This window comes from Salvelinus alpinus, chromosome 6, assembly GCF_045679555.1.
Source record: "Salvelinus alpinus chromosome 6, SLU_Salpinus.1, whole genome shotgun sequence".
In the NCBI taxonomy this organism is placed as follows: Eukaryota; Metazoa; Chordata; class Actinopteri; order Salmoniformes; family Salmonidae; genus Salvelinus; species Salvelinus alpinus.
This window is the reverse complement of record NC_092091.1, coordinates 37,345,488-37,369,969: the sequence shown is the minus strand read 5'-3', so window position 1 is coordinate 37,369,969 and position 24,482 is coordinate 37,345,488. Positions and strand designations below refer to the sequence as shown.

At 41.8% G+C, this 24,482-nt stretch overlaps 1 protein-coding gene across 18 annotated transcripts in view; it reads right to left on the bottom strand.

Moving 5' to 3' along the window:
* Window positions 1-24,482, bottom strand: part of LOC139578647 (receptor-type tyrosine-protein phosphatase F-like) — a 432,132-nt gene that overhangs the window by 209,065 nt on the left and 198,585 nt on the right. For all 18 annotated transcript variants that reach the window (XM_071406531.1, XM_071406533.1, XM_071406534.1 and 15 more), the window contains exons 3-4: window positions 11,899-12,044; window positions 9,213-9,354 (exon numbers count right to left, since the gene is read on the bottom strand). In XM_071406531.1, coding sequence (XP_071262632.1) covers window positions 9,213-9,354; window positions 11,899-12,044 — 288 coding nt within the window. The remainder of the gene's footprint in view (window positions 1-9,212; window positions 9,355-11,898; window positions 12,045-24,482) is intronic.

Sequence of the window (24,482 nt, the reverse complement as noted above, 5' to 3'; positions counted from 1 at the left end):
TCTTTCATCTGGTGTCTTGGACTTGTGATTTAATGATATTTAGATGCTACTATCTACTTGTGAAGCTATGCTAGCTATGCTAATCAGTGTGTGGGGGGGTGGGGGGTGATCCCGGACCCGGGGTAGAGGCTCGTTAGAGGTTAACACGCCTCTACCATCCATCCTACTGGCCAACGTGCAATCATTGGAGAATAAACTGCATGAGCTACGTTCGAGACTATCCTACCAACGGCACAATAAAAACTGTAATATCTTATGTTTCACCGAGTCGTGGCTTAACGACGACATGGATAATATAGAGTTGTCTGCGTTTCCGTGCACCGGCAAGACAGAACTGCTACCTCTGGTAAGACAAGGGGTAGTGGTCTGTGTCTATTTGTCAATAACAGCTGGTGTGCGAAATCTAATTTAATTACAATCACACAACAGGGATGATTTATTTTATGAAATAGTGAAGTTGTAATTTTTCCTCTAATTTCTGCACAAACTGTTAGAAATCGTCTCAGGGAAGCTCATCTGCGTGTTTTTCGTCCTCACCAGGGTCTTGATCTGACTGTAACCAACTTCAGTGGGTAAATGCTCACCTTCGATGGCATCTGGCACGCTGGAGAAGTGTGCTCTTTACGAATGAATCCCGGTTTTAACTGTACCGGGCAGATTGCAGACAGTGTGCATAGCGTTGTGTGGGCGAGCGGTTTGCTGATGTCAACGTTGTGAACAGAGTGCCCCATGGTTATGGTATGGGCAGGCGTAAGCTACAGACAATGATGGCAATATGAATGCACAGAGATACCGTGACAAGATCCTAAGGCCCATTGTCTTGTCATTCATCACCTCATGTTTCAGCATGATAACGCACGAGCCCCATGTTGCAAAGATCTGTACACAATTCCTGGAAGCTGAAAATGTCCCTGTTCTTCCACGTCCTGCATATGCACCAGACATGTCACCCATTGAGCCTGTTTGGTATGCTCTGGATTGATATGTCCGACAGCGTATTCCAGTTCCCGACAATATGCAGCAACTTTGGCCAGCCATTGAAGAGGAGTGGGAGAATATTCCACAGGCCACAATCAACAGCCTGATCAACTCTATGTGAAGGAGATGTGTCACGCTGCATGAGGCAAATGGTGGACACACCAGATACTGACTGGTTTGCTGATCCACACGCCTACCTTTTTTAAGGTATCTGTGACCAACAGATGCATATCTGTATTCCCAGTCATATGAAATCCATAAATTAGGGCCTATTGCATTTATTTAAATTGACTGATTTCCTTATATGAACTGTAATGCAGTAAAATCTTTAAAACTGCTGCACGTTGTGTTTATATTTTAGTTCAGTGTACTACAAATCATAAATAGTGTTAAAAAATAACAATATTAATAATACAGATCATATCCTGCGTCTCAAATGGCACCCTATTCCCTCATTAGTGTGCTTTATACGGTAGTGTACTACATAGGGAATAGGCTGCCATTTAGGACAAAGCCCATGATAATAACTACAGAGATCAGTCAAACACTGAGTTTTGATTGGTTCAACATTTGGTCTGGGTAACCTATGATCTATGTACCAAGTAAAGAAATAAAGCCTGCATGATGGAAGATGTCTCTTTAGATTAAATGTTTGTCAAATAGACCCACAACAAAGAGAGATGAGTGTTCGACTCACTTTTTCATTTGTATAACCTCTGGCCTCTCCTAAAATATGGGCGATTCCAATTATATCATATAGGGGAGCAGCCCTACTTGGATGTCTATGTACCATGCCCACCCCTATAGTTGATGGACCAATCCACCCACCCAAGCTTCTCTGTTTTACAAAGACTGTCTTCCACAAGAAGGACCTGGAAACTGGTGAGCTTGGTTCTAATTCAGTGACTCAGATGTGTCATTCATTAACTGACATTATACATAACCCCCGCAAAAAGAATTTCAAATTCTATTTCGGATTCAATTTATATTCAATATTCTCTCCTTTATCAAAGAGCCAATTTTTATGAAAAACATTTGATAAATAGATTCAGTCCCATGGGGTAAGTTATTTGAGGAAGCAGTATTCAGTGTTGAAATAATAATTCCTAGTAATGGCACCAAAACTGCATCAACCGTCTTTAAAGGTACAATGTAGCCGTTCTTACCTCAATATCAAATCATTTCTGGGTAACAATGAATTACCTTACTGTGATTGTAGGACTGGCACAATTACCGTATAACTGTGTAACTGACGGTTATGGATGAAGAATGTCAAGAAAATAAAAGAACCGTCATATTTTCTGGGAAGGGGAGAACAAAAAGCTGACTGAAGACGGGACGGCCAGGCATTCGTGCGGTTGAGTCCGTTTTTGTGATAACATGGACTCTTAACAACATGACTAAACTTTGTTGCCCATTGCTGAAACAAGCAAGGTGTTGTATCAAATAATTAACATAATGGGCTAGGAACCTCTAACCCTGGTAATTTGACTTGTAAACTCATGGGTACACTCGCAATGGCTGACTTGTATTGTCATGCAATAATTTCAATAGTAATGTAGAATCTTCATTTAAAGTACAGTACCAGTCAAAAGTTTTATAACACCTACTCATTTAAGGGTTTTTCTTTATTTTTACTATTTTCTACATTTTAGAAAAATAGTGAAGACATCAAATTATGAAATGACACATGTGGAATCATGTATTAAGTCTCAAACAAATCAAAATATATTTCATATTTGAGATTGTTCAAACTAGCCACCCTTGGCCTTAATCACAGCTTTGCACACTCTTGGCATTTTCTCAACCAGCTTCCTGGAATGCATTTTAAAAGTTTGTCAAACGTTAATTTGTGGAATTTTGAGCCAATCAGCTGTGTTGTGACAAGGTAGAGGTGTATACAGAAGATAGTCCATATTATGGCAAGAACAGCTCAAATAAGATAAGAGAAATGACAGTCCATCATTACTTTAAGACATGAAGGTCAATCAATCTGGAAAATATCAAGAAGTTTGAAAGTTTCTTCAAGTGCAGTCGCAAAAACCATCAAGCGCTATGATGAAACTGGCTCTCATGGGGACCGCCACAGGACAAGGAAGACCCAGCGTTATCTCTGCTGCAGAGGATAAGTTCATTAGAGTCCCCAGCCTCAGAAATTGCAGCACAAATGAATGCTTCACAAAGTTCAAGTAACAGAAACATCTCAACATCAACTGTTCAGAGGAGACTGCTTGAATCAGGCCTTCATGGTCGAATTGCTGCAAAGAAACCACTACTAAAGGACAGCAATAAGAAGAAGAGACTTGCTTGGGCCAAGAAACATTAAACAGGTGGACATTAAACAGGTGGAAATCTGCCTGATGAGTCCACATTTTCGGTTCTAACCGCTGTGTCTTTGTGAGACGCAGAGTAGGTGAATGGATGATCTCTGCATGTGTGGTTCCCACCGTGAAGCATGATGGAGGAGGTGAGATGGTGTGGGGGTACTTTTCTGGTGCCACTGTCAGTGATTTATGTAGAATTCAAGGCACATTTAATCAGCATGGATTCTGCAGCGATACGCCATCCCATCTGGTTTGCGCTTAGTGGGATTATCATTTGTTTTTCAACAGGACAATGACATCAACACACCTCCAGGCTGTGTAAGGGCTATTTGACCAAGAAGGAGAGTGATGGAGTGCTGCATCAGATGACCTGGCCTCCACAATCACCCAACCTCAACCCAATTGAGATGGTTTGGGATGAGTGGGACCGCAGAGTGAGGGAAAAGCAGTCTACAAGTGCTCTGCATATGTGGGAACTCCTTCAGGACTGTTGGAAAAGCATTCCAGGTGATGCTGGTTGAGAGAATGCCAAGAGTGTGCAAAGCTATCATCAAGGAAAAGGGTGGATACTTTGAAGAATCTCAAATATAATATATTTTGATTTGTTTAACACTTCTTTTGGTTAATACATGATTCCATGTGTTATTTCATAGTTGTGATGTCTTCACTATTATTCTACAATGTAGAAAATAATACAAAACAAAGAAAAACCCTTGAATGAGTAGTTGTGTCCCAACTTTTGACTGGTACTGTATGTTATTGAAATATATGATCATATATTTAAAAATGTATTTCACGTTTATATACAGTATGGGTTTTAAATATATGATCGTATGTTTTAAAATATACAAGTAGGTAATGTTCTTTGATATATAAGGCCATATACTACTTTTCCGTATGGGCACCCTAGCCAGTCTCTCTAACAGCAGTATGAGTGGAGAGGGAGAAGAGGAGTCTGAGTTCTAACTCTGTGTAATCAGGCCCTTTTAAAAACTGTTTTAATTCCTCATCTGGACCAGTTTTCACTGCAGGAACCAGGAACCATTTAATAGGAACCAATCAGGCCTGGTCTGGGCTGTCCATGACACCCCAGTCTGGCCCAGACAATTACATGCTGGAATTATGAGTCCAAGATCAAGTTTGATCCTGATCTTGAAATAAACGAACCCTTGTGTGTGTGTAAGATATTGTAGCATCAGAGTGTTAGTTATAACAGTATAACCATACAGTACATGGTTTAAAACAGAATCACGGTCAGCTTGTTTGTAGGACTGTATGAAAAATGATTGGGAGGATGCTGGAGTTACAACGTACAGTAGAAAACTCTCTCGTGTGAACTTTTTCATACAGTCAATGATGAAAAATAACAGCACGATAGAGTTCCCAGCAGCGTCACTACTTCCCAAAATGGAGGTACCACTGTATCTCTAATGCAGCTTACTTCAACCAGCAGACAAACAGTATCATTGTGATTGGGACCTTCCAGATTCACTCTTTACTAACCAGAGTAAAGGAAGCCTCTTGGCACAACACAGCCCTGCTGTCCCTGATGTGGGGACTGTTTGTTGATGGTCGAGGAACACCAGTTAACAGCAGAGACCAGCGCATCATCCCAAATGGCACCCCTTCCCCTATTCAGCGCATTACATTTGACCAGAACCCTTTTGGGCTTATGAGCTCTATGAGCACAGTGTGCCCTGGTCAAAAGTAGTACACTATATAGTGAATCGGGTGCCATTTTATACTTGAAAACTTGATTTGGGACTCAGACCAGCATAGCTATGATCACAGCTAGCCATCAGCAGTCAGTGACGTCCTTATTCCAGCTGCTCTGTACTATGATGTTCCTGCACAGAGTGATAAAGCCAGGCCTGACCACGGGAATTCGACTGTGTGGGGTCCCAGTCTCATCTCCATGATAGTGTGAGGGCAGCGGTGACACGCGCTGGCCTGCCACAGTAATATCATTCCTCCACTCTTTGGCTTAATCTGACATGTGTTAGAGAGGCCGAGGCTGTGTTACTAGAGGGACGGAGATCACTCTGGCCTGTTGAGTCAGCTAATAATCTGATGTTCACACCACTGAACACAGCAACAACCCACACCTGCTCAGGAAAACTGGATATTTGAATCTCTCAAATACTTTGCGAGTTTGCTTGAGTCAGCCTGGAGTGCCAGATACCAAATTAACACCAACATGGGACAAGATGAGACAGTGACAAAGAACGCAACACCAGAATCAGTAGCAGCAACACCAACCACATAACACACAGACAGCGACAGTATAGTGCAGCATTTTTTTGTGCTATGGACTGGAATGTAATTACTTAGGCATCACCATCAATATACGATATCCAATATCCCTCAGGCATCCCCATCAATATGCAATATACAATATCCCTAGGGCATCATCATCATTATACAATATCCCTTAGGCATCAATGTCAATTAACAATAATGATCTATTTCAGAACATTAGCAATAGTGGTGTGCTGGGGAATGCGGATGAGGACTGAGGAATGCCATAAATACGCCACAAATGAGGAAACTCTTCCTCCTCTCTGTTTAACCCTCTCACCATATCTTAGTGTTGACTATCTCTCGGTTTCTGTCTCTCCTTCAGGCTTCAGCCTTTCTCCCAGTGTGCACTTCATGACGAATGCCTGGCTCTCATTACCCACAGTGTCTGGCTATATGCAGTCTCTCTCTCTCTCTCTCTCTCTCTCTCTCTCTCTCTCTCTCTCTCTCTCTCTCTCTCTCTCTCTCTCTCTCTCTCTCTCTCTCTCTCTCTCTCTCTCTCTCTCTCTCTCTCTCTCTCTCTCTCTCTCTCTCTCTCTCTCTCTCTCTCTCTCTCTCTCTCTCTCTCTCTCTCTCTCTCTCTCTCTCTCTCTCTCTCTCTCTCTCTCTCTCTCTCTCTCTCTCTCTCTCTCTCTCTCTCTCTCTCTCTACCTCTCTTTCCCTCTCAGGCTCTCTGCTTACTCTGTCTTCTTCTCTTACTCTCTCCCCCTCTCTGAATCCTCTTCTCTCCAGATGAAAACATTGCCTCTCCATTCTGTGGAGGGAGACTGAGGAGGCTGTGAAGACTTTTTCTAAGTCTGCGGCTCTGTGGTACACACAAATACACACACACACATACACACGGACCAGGATGCAGTAACAGTGGCTTGACCGCAGCTGGTGCTGCCTTTCTGGTCCAGTGGAAAAGGTCAGGAATGGCTGAAGGACTGGGGAAGATGGAAGGGTAACAGGGGCTAGACCGCGGCCGACCTGACTCCCTATTCCACGGACCACCCAGAACCCCTCAGCATCCAGAACCGGACCAGCTGCTTGAGGAGGAGGGGACGCACTGCAGACCTTGAGGCGAGTCGTTCTGCAGAGGCGAGCCTTACTCCCCTCTACCACTGGCCTGCAGCCCTCCCACTGCAAGCAGGTCACAGGGGAGTACCATCACTGATCTCCAGGTCTTGTGTTTCCAGGTGTGTCTGTTCACTCCTCAGGTTATCCTTCCTTCGCTCTACAGATCCAACATCAGTCCCAGTTCCAGCACCAGACCCAGTCACAGCACCAGAAGAGGTGCAGAGGATGGACCAACAGATATTAACCTGGAGCGAGCGGACCACATGGGAGTGCCATCACTGACCTTCGGGTCTGGCGCTCCCTTGTGGGTCTGCTTGCTCCTCAGGTTGTCTTTCATCCCTTCTGCAGATCCAGCACCAATTCAGATACCAGATTCCAGCACCACCCCTAGCACCAGACCACCAGAAGAGGCACGGAGGAGGGACCAGATCAGACCTTCACACGGAGCGAACAGGCCACAGGAGAGTACTACCATTTGGTTTCCCTGATTTGAATTGAGTACTTATTGTTTGAATTGTTTATTATTTGAAATTTTAACTTAATGATGGCTTTAATTTGAACTTGTTGAACATTTAAAACTTCATGAATTTTGGAAAAACCAAATAAATTGACCTTTACCCCTATGCATGTCCCAATATTGGGAGAGTTACCAATTTGTCGTAATATTTAAATAATATCTGTAAAGACAAATCTAATGTGCACAAATATTGAAGGAACAATGAAATTTGCAGTGTACAAACTTAACATGATGAATAAGAATGAATAAGAACTCATGGGTGGCCAAAAATATCTATCTGAAAGCCACGCCCCCAATAGGCCATGCCATCTGTCTCATCTCCTCCACTCATCCATTACGCTCACCTATCTTCTCTCCTCCTGTCCTCTCCTCCTCTCACCATCCTTTACTCTCACCGCTCTCCTTCTCTCCTCCACCATCTCCACTCCCTGTCTCGGCTCAACCTCAGGGAACAAACAGGAGTTCTGTCTAAAACATCACTGCTTTCTTTCCGGCATCCTCCTGATCCCAATCCTTCACATGTTGATGTACAGTAACGTGTGAGTGGGAGCAACGTGACCCAAACACAATCCTTTTTTCCATGAGTCAGCTTACAGTCAACCATCAGCTATGTCCTTCTCCCGAACACATCACACTCGATACACCAGGAGGATGTCTTCACACTACTCAGACAGCATGTCTGCCAATCATAGTGGCCGGAGCAGCACTATTGTTCAACACAGACAGACTAGGGTTGCTTCCCAAATGACACCCTACTCTGTACATAGTGCCTTACTTTTGTCCAGAGCCCTATGGCTGCCCAATGTATCTGTCCCAAATGGTGCCCTACCCTATGTAGGGTAGGGTGCACTACTTTTGATCAGAGTCCTGAGCCCCAGTCAAAAGTAGTGCACTATATAGGGGATATGGTGCCAATTGAAACACAGATTAAGACTGATCAGACACCAGTCTAGTACATGCTACAAAGCCCCCCTATCTGGCTCCTCTCTCTATCTATCTGTATACATTTACATCCGACTGATGGTAATTCTGCCATTAACCTGATCCTAGATCAGCTTATACCGATCTCGGTTAACACCAATTACCTCAGCACCCAGCCACACGCCTAACAAGACCTTTGGTAGTTTTGAGAATGCGTCCCAAATGACACCCTATTCCATAGTGCACTACTTTTGACAAGAGCCCTATGGGTACTGGCCAAAAGCAGAGCACTACACAGGAAATAGGGTGCCATTTGGGACATAGACTGAAGTCTTGGGGGTTTTCCGGCTATGTTTGCTGAGCAAGCCAGGAAGGAAGCCGGTCAGCCTGACGGTATCTGCAATATCGTCTCCTAGTCCAGATAATGTGTTCCTAGGTGATTTGGAAAAACCCTGCCAGCCGGTCATATGTTTGCAAATCTTTCTCTATCAATTTGAGTGTGGATAAAATAATTGTTGTTTCCACTGGCAGGAGAGAAAAAACGAATTTCACACAGACCCATCTACAGTAGCTATAAGCTTCAGAACAAAAACAATTCCTGCAGTCAGATTGTAGATTCATGGTCGGAGAGTGTAATAAAATAGAGATGTCAAGACACATCTCCAATCAGTACATCTAACAGCTACGGGCAAATCACAAACTGATGTATTGTTTCTATTTCATCAACCAAGCAGGCTACCAAAACTAGCAGGACATAAAATGCCCTCTCCACTCTGATCAGTGGTGCAGACATCCCGACATGGTTGGAATCTGTGTGGACATATTGAGCCACGCTGATCAAGACAGAGAAACCCATTGTGGCGGGAATAGATGAGGAGAATAAGAGAGATGAGAGAGACAGACAGAGAGAGAGAGGGAAAGAGTGAGTGTGTTTGTCCCTGTGCATATGAGTGAGAGTGAGAGTGAGAGTGAGAGTGAGAGTGAGAGTGAGAGTGAGAGTGAGAGCGAGAGCGAGAGCGAGAGCGAGAGAGAGAGAGAGAGGAGAGAAAAGAAAAGCTAAAGAAAGAATGATCGAGAGAGAGACAGAGAAAAGGAGTGAGAGAGGTGTATCGTACCTTCCAGGACGGTGAGTTTGGCGCTGGTGTTGATCTCTCCCACACTGTTGATGGCAGTGCACTCATAGATGGCCTCGTCCCTGTGGGTCCTCAGGGGCTGGATACGCAGGACGGACCCTGAGCCGTCATCAAACTCTATCACCTGAACACACGGATGGGGAGAGGAGATAAAATCCATTACAATCAGACCTATGGTCGTTCTGTGACTAAGATTAAATTCTAAACTGATTTAAACAGTCATCTTAGCACGGGCTTCGCTTTGATCGCTATTTCATCAATACGTACAGGACCACCAGAGCACTGTAGAGCCCACTGAGCCAAGGGAACACTCCTTGTTGGATCACTGGCAGGGGGACTAATATAGGGGTAAGAACTTCTACTTACTAGCTAGGCGGGACTGAGGAACTGGGTTTATAGCAAGAGTACAGACTATGCTCCAATTCTACCCAGTCTGCACAAGCATACAGAAAAGGCATACCTGACCAAACTCAAACTCTATTAAGCCATCTCAAATAGAGACTACTCTATTCTGATCTCAATTGCAAAGGACCCTCCGATATTGCATGACTTTGTTGCTGCCCTATGCTCCACAGGCAGGGAGCTAAGAGGAGTAGGTAAGTATGATCTGATACAATCACCCGATTAGAGAGAAATATGTTTTATGAAATGATGACCCTGAGTGGACAGCAGGTATTTCAGGAAGGCCTTTCAGGAAGCCAGCCTTTAGGGTGGTAAAGACTTAGAGGACAGGTCAAGGGAGGGGATCTCCTAAACTTCCTTCCACTGCAGTGGGAAGTGTCTGACCCAAACATCCACATGAGAGGAAAAGAACATTCCAGAACATTCTTTACTCCAATGACTGGATTTGTATCAGTCGAGCACACCTTGGTTCAAATAATATCTGACATTTTTCAATCACTTTGAGCGTTCACTTGAGCCTGCCTAGAGTGCCAGATAGGCTGGGTTTTCACTGTCCCATTATTCATATTCATAACTCCAAATTCATAATATATACACTACCACTCAAAAGTTTGGGGTCACTTAGAAATGTCCTTGTTTTTGAAAAAAATTAAATATATATCATTAAAATAACATCAAATTTACCAGAAATACAGTGTAGGCATTGGTAGTGTTGTAAATGACTATTGTAGCTAGAAACGGCTGATTTTTTATGGAATATCTACATAGGCGTACAAAGGCCCATTATCAGCAACCATAACTCTTCTGTACGTTGTGTTAGCTAATCTAAGTTTATCATTTTAAAAGGCTAATTGATCATTAGAAAACCCTTTTGCAATTATGTTAGCACAGCTGAAAACTGTTGTGCTGATTAAAGAAGCAATAAAACTGGCCATCTTTAGACTAGTTGAGAATCTGGGGCATCAGCATTTGTGGGTTTGATTACAGGCTAGAAAGAGGAGTGGGAGGCCCCGGGGCACAACTGAGCAAGAGGACAAGTACATTAGAGTGTCTAGTTTATGAAACAGACGCCTCACAAGCCCTCGACTGGCATCTTGTTTCAGGAAGATGTGCATATGTCGCAAATTTTTTTCGCAAAAAAATGCTTTTCTTTCAAAAACAAGTACATTTCTAAATGACCCCAAAATGTTGAACGGTAGTGTAAACTGTCTCTGTATCAGAACATTTAGATTTGTATTTTGTTGAATTGGCCTATTTAATTTCTGCCACAGCACACTCATCACTTATTGTAAGCAAGCTAGTGCCAGTGACTCCTAGTAGGCTACTAACTAGAGACGAGATGAGTGAAATCGGGAAACGTGTGGCTATCAGCTGATCATAGGAAATTATGTTAGCTATGCTGTCAAAAACTATTTTCTATTTTCGCTTGATTTGAATTTGTTGTTGCGGACATCTGCCTCTTACTAGCAAACACTTGCCCCATTCCCTGTCCATAACAGCGAGAGACACACATCACAGGTCCAACTTAAAAGTAGTTTACTAGTGTTCAAAACCGTAGACAGCACAGAGCACTGCATGCAGAAGTCAGGTGAGTGCGTGCTTGAGACGGGAGGGAGGGGGAATTTAAGATTCAAGAGAAATTAAATGAGCTTGTTTGAGGTCTAATTCATTCTTTTTTATATATATATTTTTTAAGAAACAATAAATAAAATAAAGTATTCCAACTAGCTGATAGTCCCCTTTTTGCCCTCCTTTCTCATAAGAAGGCAAACGGGCAGGTACTCGAGCACTGGTTGAGCCCGATCTGTGCACATTCCTGCTGGTCTGTCTGTCTCACTGCCAGTCTGCCTGCCTGGCTGTGTACCTGCCTGTCTGTGTACCTATCTTGTCTGAGCAGGGTGGCGTACCTCCGCATTGCTTCCGGTGCTTCTTTGGTGGAATAAAAGGCAGACAGAGCGAGAGAGGGAGGTGGTCACTCAACTGACAACTGAAACAGACAGACATACTCCATGTGGTTGAGTGCTGCTTTGAAACAAGGATGTGGGTATGCCCATAGAATAAAAATGAATCTGGTAATGTAATTAGGAAAGGTATACTATGTCTGCTTGGGGTTCCTACAGTTTTTCTCAACCTTCTCTGTACGGGCAAGCTAATGCATTCTCATTTATGGGTGAGGATTAGCTATGTAGCTAAAATCTGGTGAAAAATCTGTTGTACATCGTATTTGTCAAATTAAAGAAATAAAATACATTAGTAGACCATGTACCTCAAAGCGCTGAGAGCTGACTTTCTTGCCCTTCTTCATCCAAGTGATGCGTGGCTTGGGATCGCCCACCGCCTGGCATACGAAGGATGCCACGCCTCCCGAAATACCTGTCTGGTCATCTGGAGACTTGATGAAACTGGGCATGCCTGGGAGAGAGAAAGAGGACATCCAATGTCAATCAATCAAAAAACTCCCTAGGAGGATGAAACCTCAGGGAGGAGGCCGATACTCTGCTGACTGAACCAGGTAGAAGTTAGGAATACGTACAGTAGGTCTTCACATACAGTAGGACCATGAAGACCAGACCAAAACCAAGAGAAAGACAACAACAACACAGGAGCATACAGCTCTGGGCAGGTTACAGGGCATTCAGATTCCCCTACCAGTTGATGTTCAGGCAGTAACAATGTGTTTTCAAAATCTGATACCAAACTGCCTGCAGCCAAATCAAGTCAAAAAAAGTCTGAGCATAAAACAGTCCAGTGCTGTACTGTCCTTCCTGTCTTGTATTGTGTGTTGCCGTAATTCCAGTGCCTGTAAGTCTCAGTCTCATTAATAGTCATACAAAACTAGCAGATACTTCTCTCCCTTTTCATGCCTGAACAAACCAGCCCTATGTGCCCTGGTCAAAAGTATTGCACTAAATATGGAATAGATTGTCATTTAGGACAGGATTTCTCAAACGCTGTTCTTGGCCTCCCTCTGGTTTCACGTTTTGGTTTTTGCCTTAGCACTACACAGCTGATTCAAATAATCAATGCTTGATAATGGAGTTGGTTATTTGAATCAGCTGTGCAGTGTTATGGCAACAAATTCTAGTGTCAAGAGTTAAATTAACACTGTAAAGCATTAAATGAACCCTATTGGTGTAAAATAATCCCAGTGCTGGTGTTAATAACCAGAGTTGAACCAAAACCATGCCTGTCATTATCATATTTCCCAGCATGATCTATTGCAGGTTGATTTTTAGTATTGTTGTTTCAATATCTATGTTTTTGCATATACATCCATTGATTGATTGATTACTCTCATGCTACTCAGATATAAATTACATACATTTTTCAAAACAATGCCATCTGTTAATTGGACTTTTTTCACCCGTTACTGAAATGGTTGTTCAAGTTTAGATGTTTAAGGTAGTCTCATATAGTACTGTTCCCAACCCTGGGAGTCATTCAAAGCGGAGGTTGAGCGTTCAATTTGCCTGCTGGGGGGCAGGGATACCCCCAGCTCTGCTAAAACCATTGACAACTGCGTAATTTGATTGTAATATAATCACATTTTAAAGAGCGTAATCAGAACTACACATTTCTGATTATTCCATGGACAAGAAATATCACATATTTAGTGCTATCATCAGAGTTATACAGCACGTAACTGCATGCTTTTCATGATCAGTAAACATCAATTGATCATGTAATTTCAGATAGATAAGGGTAGCCTGACAATATCTCAATATTGGCCACCATTAATTGGATATTTGAGTGATGTAAAATAAAAGTGAACTATACCTGAAAAGTATGATTGGTTAAAGTTAATTTCCCATCCTTTGTGGGCTCTGCCTGTCAAGCAGCAGAAGGGCACATTTGCCGATGTACTGTTAACTGATAATGTTAACTTCGCAAGCTACTTGTAGAAATGTTGTACAGTTGACTAAACATAGTAGCAAGTAGACCAAATGTGCTTTTTTCGTAGGCCTACCTAGAGAAGTTAGCTTACATTGTCCCCTTTTCAACATTGTTTTTAAGAGTGTTAAACAATCACAATTGCAGCTGACAGACATGATAGCTACGCTACATTGATTGATGGACCTCGTCAAATTAGCTAGCTAGCTAATAACAGATCACGTCAATATGGCTAGTTAACAAGCTAACTTTCAGGGGATAAGCTAAATGGCTACATCCAAATATTGTTTGATTTGCTTGCCAGCTACACTGAATGTACAAATTATTTGGAACATCTGCTCTTTCCATGACAAAAATTGACCAGATGAATGCAATGATCCCTTATTAATGTCACCAGTTAAATCCACTTCAATCAGTGTAGATGAAGGGGAGGATACAGGTAAATAAAATATTTTTAAAGCCTTGAGACAATTGAGACATGGATTGTGTATGTGCCATTCAGAGGGTGAATGGGCAAGACAAAATATTTAAGGGCCTTTGAACAGGGTATGGCAGTAGGTGCAAGCACACAAGTTGGAGTGTGTCAAGAACTGCAACGCTACTGGGTTTTTCATGCTCGACATCTTGTAGATTCCATGCTCCGACAAATTGAGGCTGATCTGAGGGCAAAAGAGGATGCGACTCAATACTAGAAAGGTGTTCCTAATGTGACTTGCAGGCCGGATGGGGCCTGTAAACTATGAGTTTCAGGCCACTATATTAGGGTAAATCTAGACCCTCAAAAGAAGGCCTTTTGAAATAATGTATGTCTTGTATTGTCTTAAAACATTTCTGGTTTGGGATTTTTGTATGGTTATTCAAAGAACCATCCCATTCATGGTTCTTTAGAGACCCTAAAATGGTTCCCAAATGACATCACTCTCAAGAACCTTATTTAGTTATTTTTTTTTTGAATGAGTGTGTAGTATTCTGCTTGTTGTTCTCTAGCGTGTGTGTGTGTGTGTGTGTGTGTGTGTGTGTGTGTGTGTGTGTGTGTGTGTGTGTGTGTGTGTGTGTGTGTGTGTGTGTGTGTGTGTGTGTGTGTGTGTGTGTGTGTGTGTGTGTGTGTGTGTGTGTGTGTGTGTGTGTGTGTGTGTGTGTGTGAATGCCTCTGGGTGGCCCAGCTGGGTCTCTCACATAATACCTTGTGGGATGTGTTGTATGAAGAGCAGCCACAGACCACAAACCACAGGAGAGGAACAATAATGGCAGGGACAGGAGCCTGCTATGGTATCATCTCAGGGTGTGTCCCAAATGGCAGCCTATTCCCTTTATAGTGCATTACCTTTGCGCCACACATAGGAGATAGGGTGCCCTATAGGCCCTGGTCAAAGGTTTTGCACTAAGTAGGGAAAGGGGTGGCATTTGGAACGTAAAGTCTACAGAGCGGAACATGGTCGCCATTACATCATCACAGGACAGCACAGAGCGGTGAGGAGAGCTCAACGCTCACTTAGGGTCTCTGTCAGAGTTACAGCGGTGACATAAGCGCTCAGTTTAGGAGAAACGCTGACGCCAGGAGGATCTTTTGGGGCAGGATAAAAGGGAGGGATGGCGGGAGGGGAAAAAGAGAGAAAGAAGGGTGGTAATTACACTGCTGTCGGCTATGTCTCACTACTCCCTACATCTAGCGCCCACACATCACATTTTATTTACCCTCTGTGCCCCTTCCTCATCCTACAAATACTGTGGCTGTGTCATAAGTGTAACCCTATTCCCTTAATAATTCAGTACTTTTGACGAGACCCCAATGGGCTCTGATCAAAGTAGTGCACTATTAAGGGAATATGGTGCCATTTGGGACGCTTTCTGTAAATGCACCCTAACACAGAGACACTGACATACAGTACACAGCCCTCCTGCTCTCTGAAAACAGGCCAAGGGCAGGCATAGCTCTGCATAATGCATCTACTGCTAGGAGCACACACACACACACACACACACACACACACACACACACACACACACACACACACACACACACACACACACACACACACACACACACACACACACACACACACACACACACACACACACACACACACACACACACACACACACACACACACACACACACACACACACACACACACGTGAAACAATATTGTGAGTTGAGTCATTCAAAGCACATAGCACATGTTCTCACTTTAAGTGGATACAGCTGAAAACAGTGGCAATATCCGAAACCCATAATAGCATACTACATACTTAAACTACATATTATGTACTCATCGTCGCATTCTATTTAGCACGTACCGTTTAGTAAAAAGTATGCAGTGTACCACAACCGCAACACAGTAGCGGCTCCTGACAGGCTGAGTAGGTTGGACGGGGCCGAGTGTGGGTGGATTCTTCCAAATTCATACATGTCCAATTTGATACATTTTTCTAAACTCTGAATAGAATAGGAATGGAGCACGGTTGGGGAGTAACGGATTCCAAAAAAACAGTAACTGTAATCCGCTATATTACCAGCTAAAATATTGTAATTAGATTACAGATACTTTTGAAAAACTAGATGATTACTTTGAGTATTACTTTTACATTCAGAAAGGATGTTTGCGAGCAACAAAATCTTTGATACTTCTCTGTTTACTCAAGGACATTCAAATCAGCATTGAAAAAAGGTGCAAGTTTAAGTTTGTTCCAAGTCAGAGACCACTATGATGACACACCGAATGTGTTTGATGGATCACGGGAAAAGAGCAGGAGTAGGCTTTTGTAGGCTACAGTCCAAGCTATTTCTTCCAATTGTGCGACTGCTGTTGGCATCCAAATATTATCCAACTTGAATAAACGCTTGGAGGTAAGGATGACAGCAGTGGTGTAGCCTACGGCGGCAATACAGATATCACTTATTATTGATATCTACTTAGCGCATTGATGTGAATCACACTGCTGCTCTCTCATTAAGCTATTTGCGCCTCACGGATTGAGGTTGTTGTTGGTGGCTGTTTACAAATCTACATGTGTATTTGAACCCAATGATGGTTCAATTCAACAAGTTTAAGCTGCCTATCAATCATTGTTTTTGAAACCAGTGGACAGCCAGTGAAAAATGCACTCTTGCAACAGCTGCATAGTGCAGATCCAAGCCTAGGGAATGAAAGTGGATTTTTTATTGCTCAATCTAAATCATAATGATAAAAAAAATCCATAGGCCTAATGGACACATGCTTAAACTCACACAGTTTTGATAGACTTAAAGGGGCTATCTGTAGATGCTACATCAATTTTTGGATTTATAAATTATATATACACTACAGTTAAAAAGTTTGGGGTCACTTAGAAAAGTCATTGTTTTTCTTGTCCAATCAATTGACTTTACCACAGGTGGACTACAATCAAGTTGTAGAAACATCTCAAGGATGATCAATGGAAACAGGATGCACCTGAGCTCAATTTCGAGTCTCATAGCAAAGGGTCTGAATACTTAAGGTATTTCTGTTTTTATATTTAATACATTTGCTTTGTCATTATGGGGTACTGTGTGTAGATTGCAGCGGATTAAAAAAAAAATCAATTTGAGAATAAGGCTGTAACGTAACAAAATGTGTAAAAAGTCAAGGGGTCTGAATACTTTCCGAAGCCACTGTACTTATTAGTGAAACCAAAGAGCTGTAACATATATAAATTCAATCAAATAGCCTAGGACATACACCAAAACTTTTCAAATGTTCAAATCAAAAGGCTATTGCACAGAAAAACGTGGACAGTCGGGTGCATCGCAAATTCAGAACCGCTGGACCATAATGACATCAAAATGACTGCTGCTTGATCCATAAATTAGATAACTAAATAGGTAGCCTAGACTGCAAAACTAAAACATTCCATATGTTCAAATCAAAAGGCCTGATTAACATGACATCAATAACGCAGCCACATCCCGAATCCCCAGTGCCGATACATTCAGAAATAAAATATGGTTTAGTATTTTCTTGAAAAGCTCTGACGAAGGCTAAGAGAACTAGAAACACTCTGCCATGAGAAAACAGAAATCCACTTTGGATAGAAAAATACTTGTTTTTTCAAAGATGTAGCCTACGATGCAATACTTGGGATCATTTTAAGGAGAACAAAACTAACTTAGCCTACATTTGTACACCACCATATGTAACAGTATAGCTTCTCGCCCCTACCTGGGCTCGAGCCAGGGACCCTCTGCACACATCGACAATAGCCACCCCTGAAGCATCGTTACCTATCACTCCACAAAAGCCGCGGCCCTTCCAGAGCAAGGGGAACAACTACTTCAAAGTCTCAGAGCGAGTGACGTCACCGATTGAAACGCTATTAGCGCGCACCCCGCTAACGAGCTAGCTATTTCACATCGGTTGCATATAGAAGATTCGCTATTCGGCATCTTCCCAATTATATAGCCTGGCTTTGTTGTTTGGCTGCTTGGGGAGAACTAGGCCTTATCACTCACAGCCCACCTCTTCCAAAGCATTGTGGAAAAGTGTGCATTGAATTCTACTTCATCTGAAGAGCTGAAATTAGTATAACATCCAGGCATTTAAACCATACTCGATTTTCAAAAATTAAAATACTACATTTTCGCATACTGACAATGCGTCATGCATGTGTTCTTTCCCGTATTTTTATTTTTTATTTTCGATAGCGCATCCCCATATCTAATTGAACAGCCGTTGTCAAAGCCAAAAAAGATTATGACATCCATGAATTTAAGGTATACAATATTTTTGAAATGGTGCATACTATTAACCATTATTTTTTCGCACACTCAAACAGCCTATTATTTAGCGCGCAAGTATGGGTATTCAGACACGGCAAGTTTGTAAACTATTTATTGTGGGTAAATTGGCTCCATTAACAATGGCTGTCAATACTAGTTTAACTCACATTGTTTAACCAAGAGGCACACATATACTTTATGTCATACTGTCCATTGGAACTATGCTAAGCCCTAAACCCACCATGCTAGAGCTATGACAAATCCCATGAAGTTAAATATAATTCATATCCCCGCCATCATCATCATCATAGACAACACTCCATATCTAACCGTTGTCTCTAATAGGGTGCTGTGTGTATACAGCACAGTGAGTGGTATCCATAAGGAGGGATATGCTATTGCACAACACACACACAGACAATACAGTGGAAGAAAGAATTACACCCTCCTTAGACACAGCCATGCTGATAACGCAGCCACAGCGCTCTCTCTCTTGCCTTCTCGAGGCTCATATAATGAGAGATATATGCCTTCTGTTCGACTGTGAATTGTTTCATCTTAATCTAATTGAGAAAGTGACAATCTCTTTGGATAAACTGAGAGAACTACAGTAATACCATGACTTAAGCATGCTCTATGGTGGTAATTAAAAATGGGATGTAATAAATGTATCACTAGTCACTTTAAACAATGCCACTTTATATAATGTTTACATACCCTACATTACTCATCTCATATGTATATACTGTGCTCTTTATCATCTACTGCATCTTGCCTATGCTGTTCGGCCATCGCTCATCCATATATTTATATATTACTGCACGGTCGGAACTAGAAGCACAAGCATTTCGCTACACTCGCATTAACATCTGCTAACCATGTGTATGTGACCAATAAAATTTGATTTGCTCATTTGCTTGTCCACCACCATGGGCAAAAGTGTGTAATTCCGCTGGGGAACCGAGTTTTACACGTCCGCCTCCATGGCTAAAAGAAACAAGAACACAGCCCAGTCTCTGGGGGAGAGTTGCAGACTAAGGGACAGGATAGATATACCACTGTCTGTCGGTCTGCCAGCTACCTCCACTCTTATATCTGTCCTCAAATAAAAACATCTGCAGGGTTGAATCAATATTTTTCGACTGGCACAGTGTCACAACAACAACAACAACTTCAAAATGGCTGTCTAGGAGTGGTCCGTTTAGGTTGTATAGAAAGAGAAGGAAGGTGATGTGACCGGGGATGGGAGGGGGCAGTATTCAGGAGGACAAGGTTTCCCTTTAAAATACAATGTAAGAGGAAAAGAGGAGCAGAGAAAGACATGAAGAGCGAGAGAGAGAAAGAGTGTGAGCAAGCAAGAGAGAGAGAGGGACAGAGGGAGAGAAGAGAGAGTCACAGCGGTGGTGACGTAGGTTCTCAATCTGAGGGATGCGGTGGGGGACAGAGGTTGAGTTCACACCATTATTTAGCTATTTATTTCGTATGGTCACAACAGCCTGACCCTAGGTCATGACATTCTAAATGTAAAACGTGCTTAGCTTGTAAAACGTGCTCTGCTTTCCCTCTCCTTCAGCCCCACGCTTATATGACTGACAGCTGTGCATTCTCTCTCCACCACATTCACATGTGACCCTGTGACTATGCTGAATGTCTTCTTTTTTTAGAAAGAGGGAGAACGAGAGAGAGAGGTGAGAGAAGAGATACACTCTTACAAAAAAGGGTTCCAAAGAGGTTCTTCGTGTAGGGATAGGGTTCTACCAATAACGTTTTTATTGCAGGGATATTTTCTGAATTGTTTGTTTTACTGTTATATCTGTTGTTTTTGCATTGTTTGGTTGATACATTTTATGCTACGCAAAGATAAATAACATACCGTTTTCTAAACTAATCCAATCTGTTAGTAGTTGGTTGTTCCTGTTTTGATGATTGAGGTAGTGTCGGTATTCAATCTTCCCTAACCGGCAGTCATTCTGAATGCAGGTGGGGGGTGATTAACAATTCTAGAGAGAGAGAGAGAGAGAGAGAGAGGGAAAGAGGTGTGAGAGAGAGATAGAGAGAGAGTAGATGAGAGAGAGAGAGAGAGGAGATACAGAGAGCTGAGAGAGAGAGAGAGAAAGGTAGGTGAGAAAGATTTGAGAGAAAGAGAGAGAGAGTGACAGAGAGAGGAGATCGAGAGAGGGAGGAGAGAGAGAGAGAGAAAGCTGAGAGAGAGAGCAAGAGAGAGGAGAAAGAGGAGATAGAGAGAGCTGAGAGAGGAGATAGAAAGAGAGAGAAAGAGCCAAATTACGTTGTTCCTCAAAAGAACAGACATGGAAACAACCACACATTCACAGCCCAGTAAGCTGTACAACATCAGCAATTCATACAGATGGGCCAAAACAGCACAGAAGAATACCAAAAAGCAACCTGGAACCAAAATATCCAAACAACTTAGATAACTTTCGATACCACATTCACTTATAGTAAAGAAGGCATCCATCTAGCAGTAAAAACATCAACTATATATTCAGGCAAACGGCAAAAGAAGCACAACTGAAATTGATAAAAAAACAAAACAAAAAAAAGACCACAGATGACAACTGGTTTGATGCAGATTGTAAAATTGTAAGGAAAAAAGTTAGAACACTATCCAACCAAAAGCACGGAGGCACAAATAATGATGAATTACCCCTTCATTACTGTGAGACTTTAAAACTCTATAAACATACACTCAGAACCAAAAAAGCACAGTACAACAGCAAGAAAGCTGACACTATTTGAGGAGTCCATAAACACAAACAACGTCTGGCAAAATTGGACAAAAATAAATAAATTAAACAATAGGAATTAGCGATACAAAGTGGTGACATATGGACAACCCATTTTAAAACACTCTACAACACCTTTCAAATTGACACAAACGCAGAGCAATGCCAAATTCATGAGAAGTTGAATGGATTAGAAAAAGCTATAAAGGACAATCAAAATCCATTGGACTCCCCAAGTACTGACCAGGAGCTCTATAAGAAACTTCAGGCCCTCAAATTTAAAAAAGCATGCAGACCTGATGGCATCCTAAATGAGATGCTCAAACTCACTAGTGCAACATTTCAATTGGCTATATTAAAACGGTTTAATTTGATCCTGAGTGTAGGTTATCCTTTTGTCAATAGGGGGAGCTGTTAGCACTTTTTTTGTTTGTTGACATTGCCAAATTAAACTGCCTAGTACTCAATTCTTGCTCGTACAATATGCATATTATTGTTATTATTGGATAGAAAACACTCTCTAGTTTCTATAAACATTGGAATTATGTCTCTGAGTGGAACAGAACTCTATCTACAGCACTTTTCCTGACAGGGAGTGAGATTTCAGAAATCTTGGCCTCTGGTCCCAGGTCAGTTTTAATGTCCCTGTGAATGCTATGAGGATACAAACACTGCCTACGCCTTCCTCTAGATGTCAGTAAGTGGTGACAATTTGAATGGAGTCGATTGCGCAATCAGGGCCTGTATAAAACACCAAAGACCGGAAGTAGCTTTCTTTTGGACCCTGCGCTCGACGCGCGATGGACGTTGGACTGGCCTCTTTCCAAGCCTTGGTTTAGCCAGTAATATATTGCCGGTCATGTTTTTACTCGTTATAGGTGTTAAAAACATCATAAGGTAGTTAATTTAAACCGTTTTATAGCAATTTATATCCGTTTAGTGCGATTTTGAGGCATTTATTTGTGACGCCCTTCCATGAGCTGGGCACGTTTCCTGTACATACCGAACGTTAGTGGCCATTTCGACGGGACAAGAGGACATCTTTCGACCAAAAGACGATTAGACCGGAGAAAGGATACATTGCCCAAGATTCTGATGGAAGAACAGCTTATAGTAAGAACTATTTATGATGATAAATCGCTGTTCTGTTGAAAAATGTTAAACGCATATATCGCCATTTTGTTTTGTGTAGCTTCGCTTTGGCGGACCCGGTATTGCACAGTAAGGATAATTTTAGAAATGTAATTCAGCGATTGCATTAAGAACTAATTTGTCTTTCGATTCCTGTCAACCCTGTATTTTTGAGTCAAGTTTATGATTAGTTATCGATTAGACTAGATCACTCTCAAAGATGGCGCCCGACATTTTCAGGCCAGTTTTGCTACTATTCTCATTGTATAACCACGTTTTTTTGTGGCTAAATATGCACATTTTCGAACAAACTCTATATGTATGTTGTAATATGATGTTACAGGAGTGTCATCGGAAGAATTCTGAGAAGGTTAGTGAAAAAATTAATATATTTTGGTGATGATAACGTTATCGCTCCCGTTGCCTTGAATTCATGCTGGGGTAACGTTTGCACATTTGGTATGCTAATATAACGATTTATTGTGTTTTCGCTGTAAAACGCTTAGAAAATCTGAAATATTGTCTGAATTCACAAGATCTGTGTCTTTCCATTGCTATGCTTTGTCTATTTTTATGAAATGTTTTATGATGAGTAAATTGGTAATACACGTTGCTCTCTGTATTTATTCTAGTCGAGTTGTGATGGTGGGTGCAATTGTAAACTATGAGTTCTACCTGAAATATGCACATTTTTCTAACAAAACCTATCCTATACAATAAATATGTTATCAGACTGTCATCTGATGAGGTTTTTTCTTGGTTAGTGGCTATCAATATCTTTATTTGGCCGAATTGGTGATAGCTACTGGTGGAGAGAAAAAATGGTGGACAAAGAAAAATGGTGTCTTTTGCTAACGTGGTTAGCTAATAGATTTACATATTGTGTCTTCCCTGTAAAACATTTTACAAATCAGAAATTATTGCTGGATTCACAAGAAGTGGATCTTTCATCTGGTATCTTGGACTTGTGATTGAATGATATTTAGATGCTACTATTTACTTGTGACGCTATGCTAGCTATGCTATTCATTTTTTTTACTGGTGGGGGGGTGGGGGGTGCTCCCGGATCCGGGTTTCTGAGGCAGTAGAAGTTATTTCCCTGACATCTGGACTCAAGGACTCATAACCCCAATTTTTAAGAACGAAGACAAATTTGACCCTAACAATTACAGAGGAATTTGTGTGAACAGTAACCTGGGGAAGGTTTTCTGTAGTATTATAAATGTAAGAGTTCTAAACTTCCTTAATAAACACAATGTCTTGAGTAAAAGCCAAATTGTATTTATACCAAAACATCACACGACAGATCATATTTACACCCTGATAGATAAACATGTCCAACAAAATAATACCAAAATATACGTGTGCTTTATCGACTTCCAAAAAGCATACAGGACTGTTTTACAACGTTATTGAAAGTGGTGTAGGTGGTAAAACATATGATATAATTAAATCAATGTATACTGGCAATGCGTGCAGCATTAAAATTGGCAAGATAATAACAGAATTCTTTAAGAAGGGGCGGGGCCTTCGCCAGGGTTGCAATCTGAGCCCTGCACTCTTCAATATTTACATCAACGAATTGGCCACTATTCTAGAAACGTCCTCAGGCCCTAGTGTTAGTCTCCACAATTCAGAGGTTAAATCCTTACTCTTCGCAGATGACCTATGCCTGCTGTCACCCACAGCACATGGCCTACAGCAGAGCCTGGACCTGCTAGAGCAGTACTGCCAGACCTGGGCCCTGGCAGTAAACCCCAAAAATACTAAAATAATTACTTTCCAGAGAAGATCCAGATCTCAGGGAATTAGACCAAAGTTATCAATTGGTACAAAATATATAGAGTACTGCACACACTACAATTACTTAGGTTTAAAAAAAAGATCAACTGGACACCTTAATGAGGCAGCGAATGAACTGAGAGAGAACGCACACAGGGCATTCTACGCCATTAAAAAACAAATTCAAATTGAAATACCTATTACAATTTGGCTAAAACTAATTAAATGTATCATTGAACCAATTGCAATTCATGACAACGAGGTGTGGGGTCCACTTGCAAAACAAGATTTCACCAAATGGGACAAACACCACATTGAAACCCTGCATGCAGAGTTCTGTAAGATTCTCCTACATGTCCACAAACAATGCATGCAGGGCAGAATTAGTCCAATATCCACTAATAATAAAAACTTAAAAAAGAGCAATTAAGCTTTGGAAACATCTAAATACAGTGACCCCCTCATATCATTACCAAGCTCTGCAATGCCAAGAGCTGAGCAAAGAAAAGAGTCACCTCATCCAGCTGGTCCTGGGGCTGAGTTCACTAACCTGTTCTACTG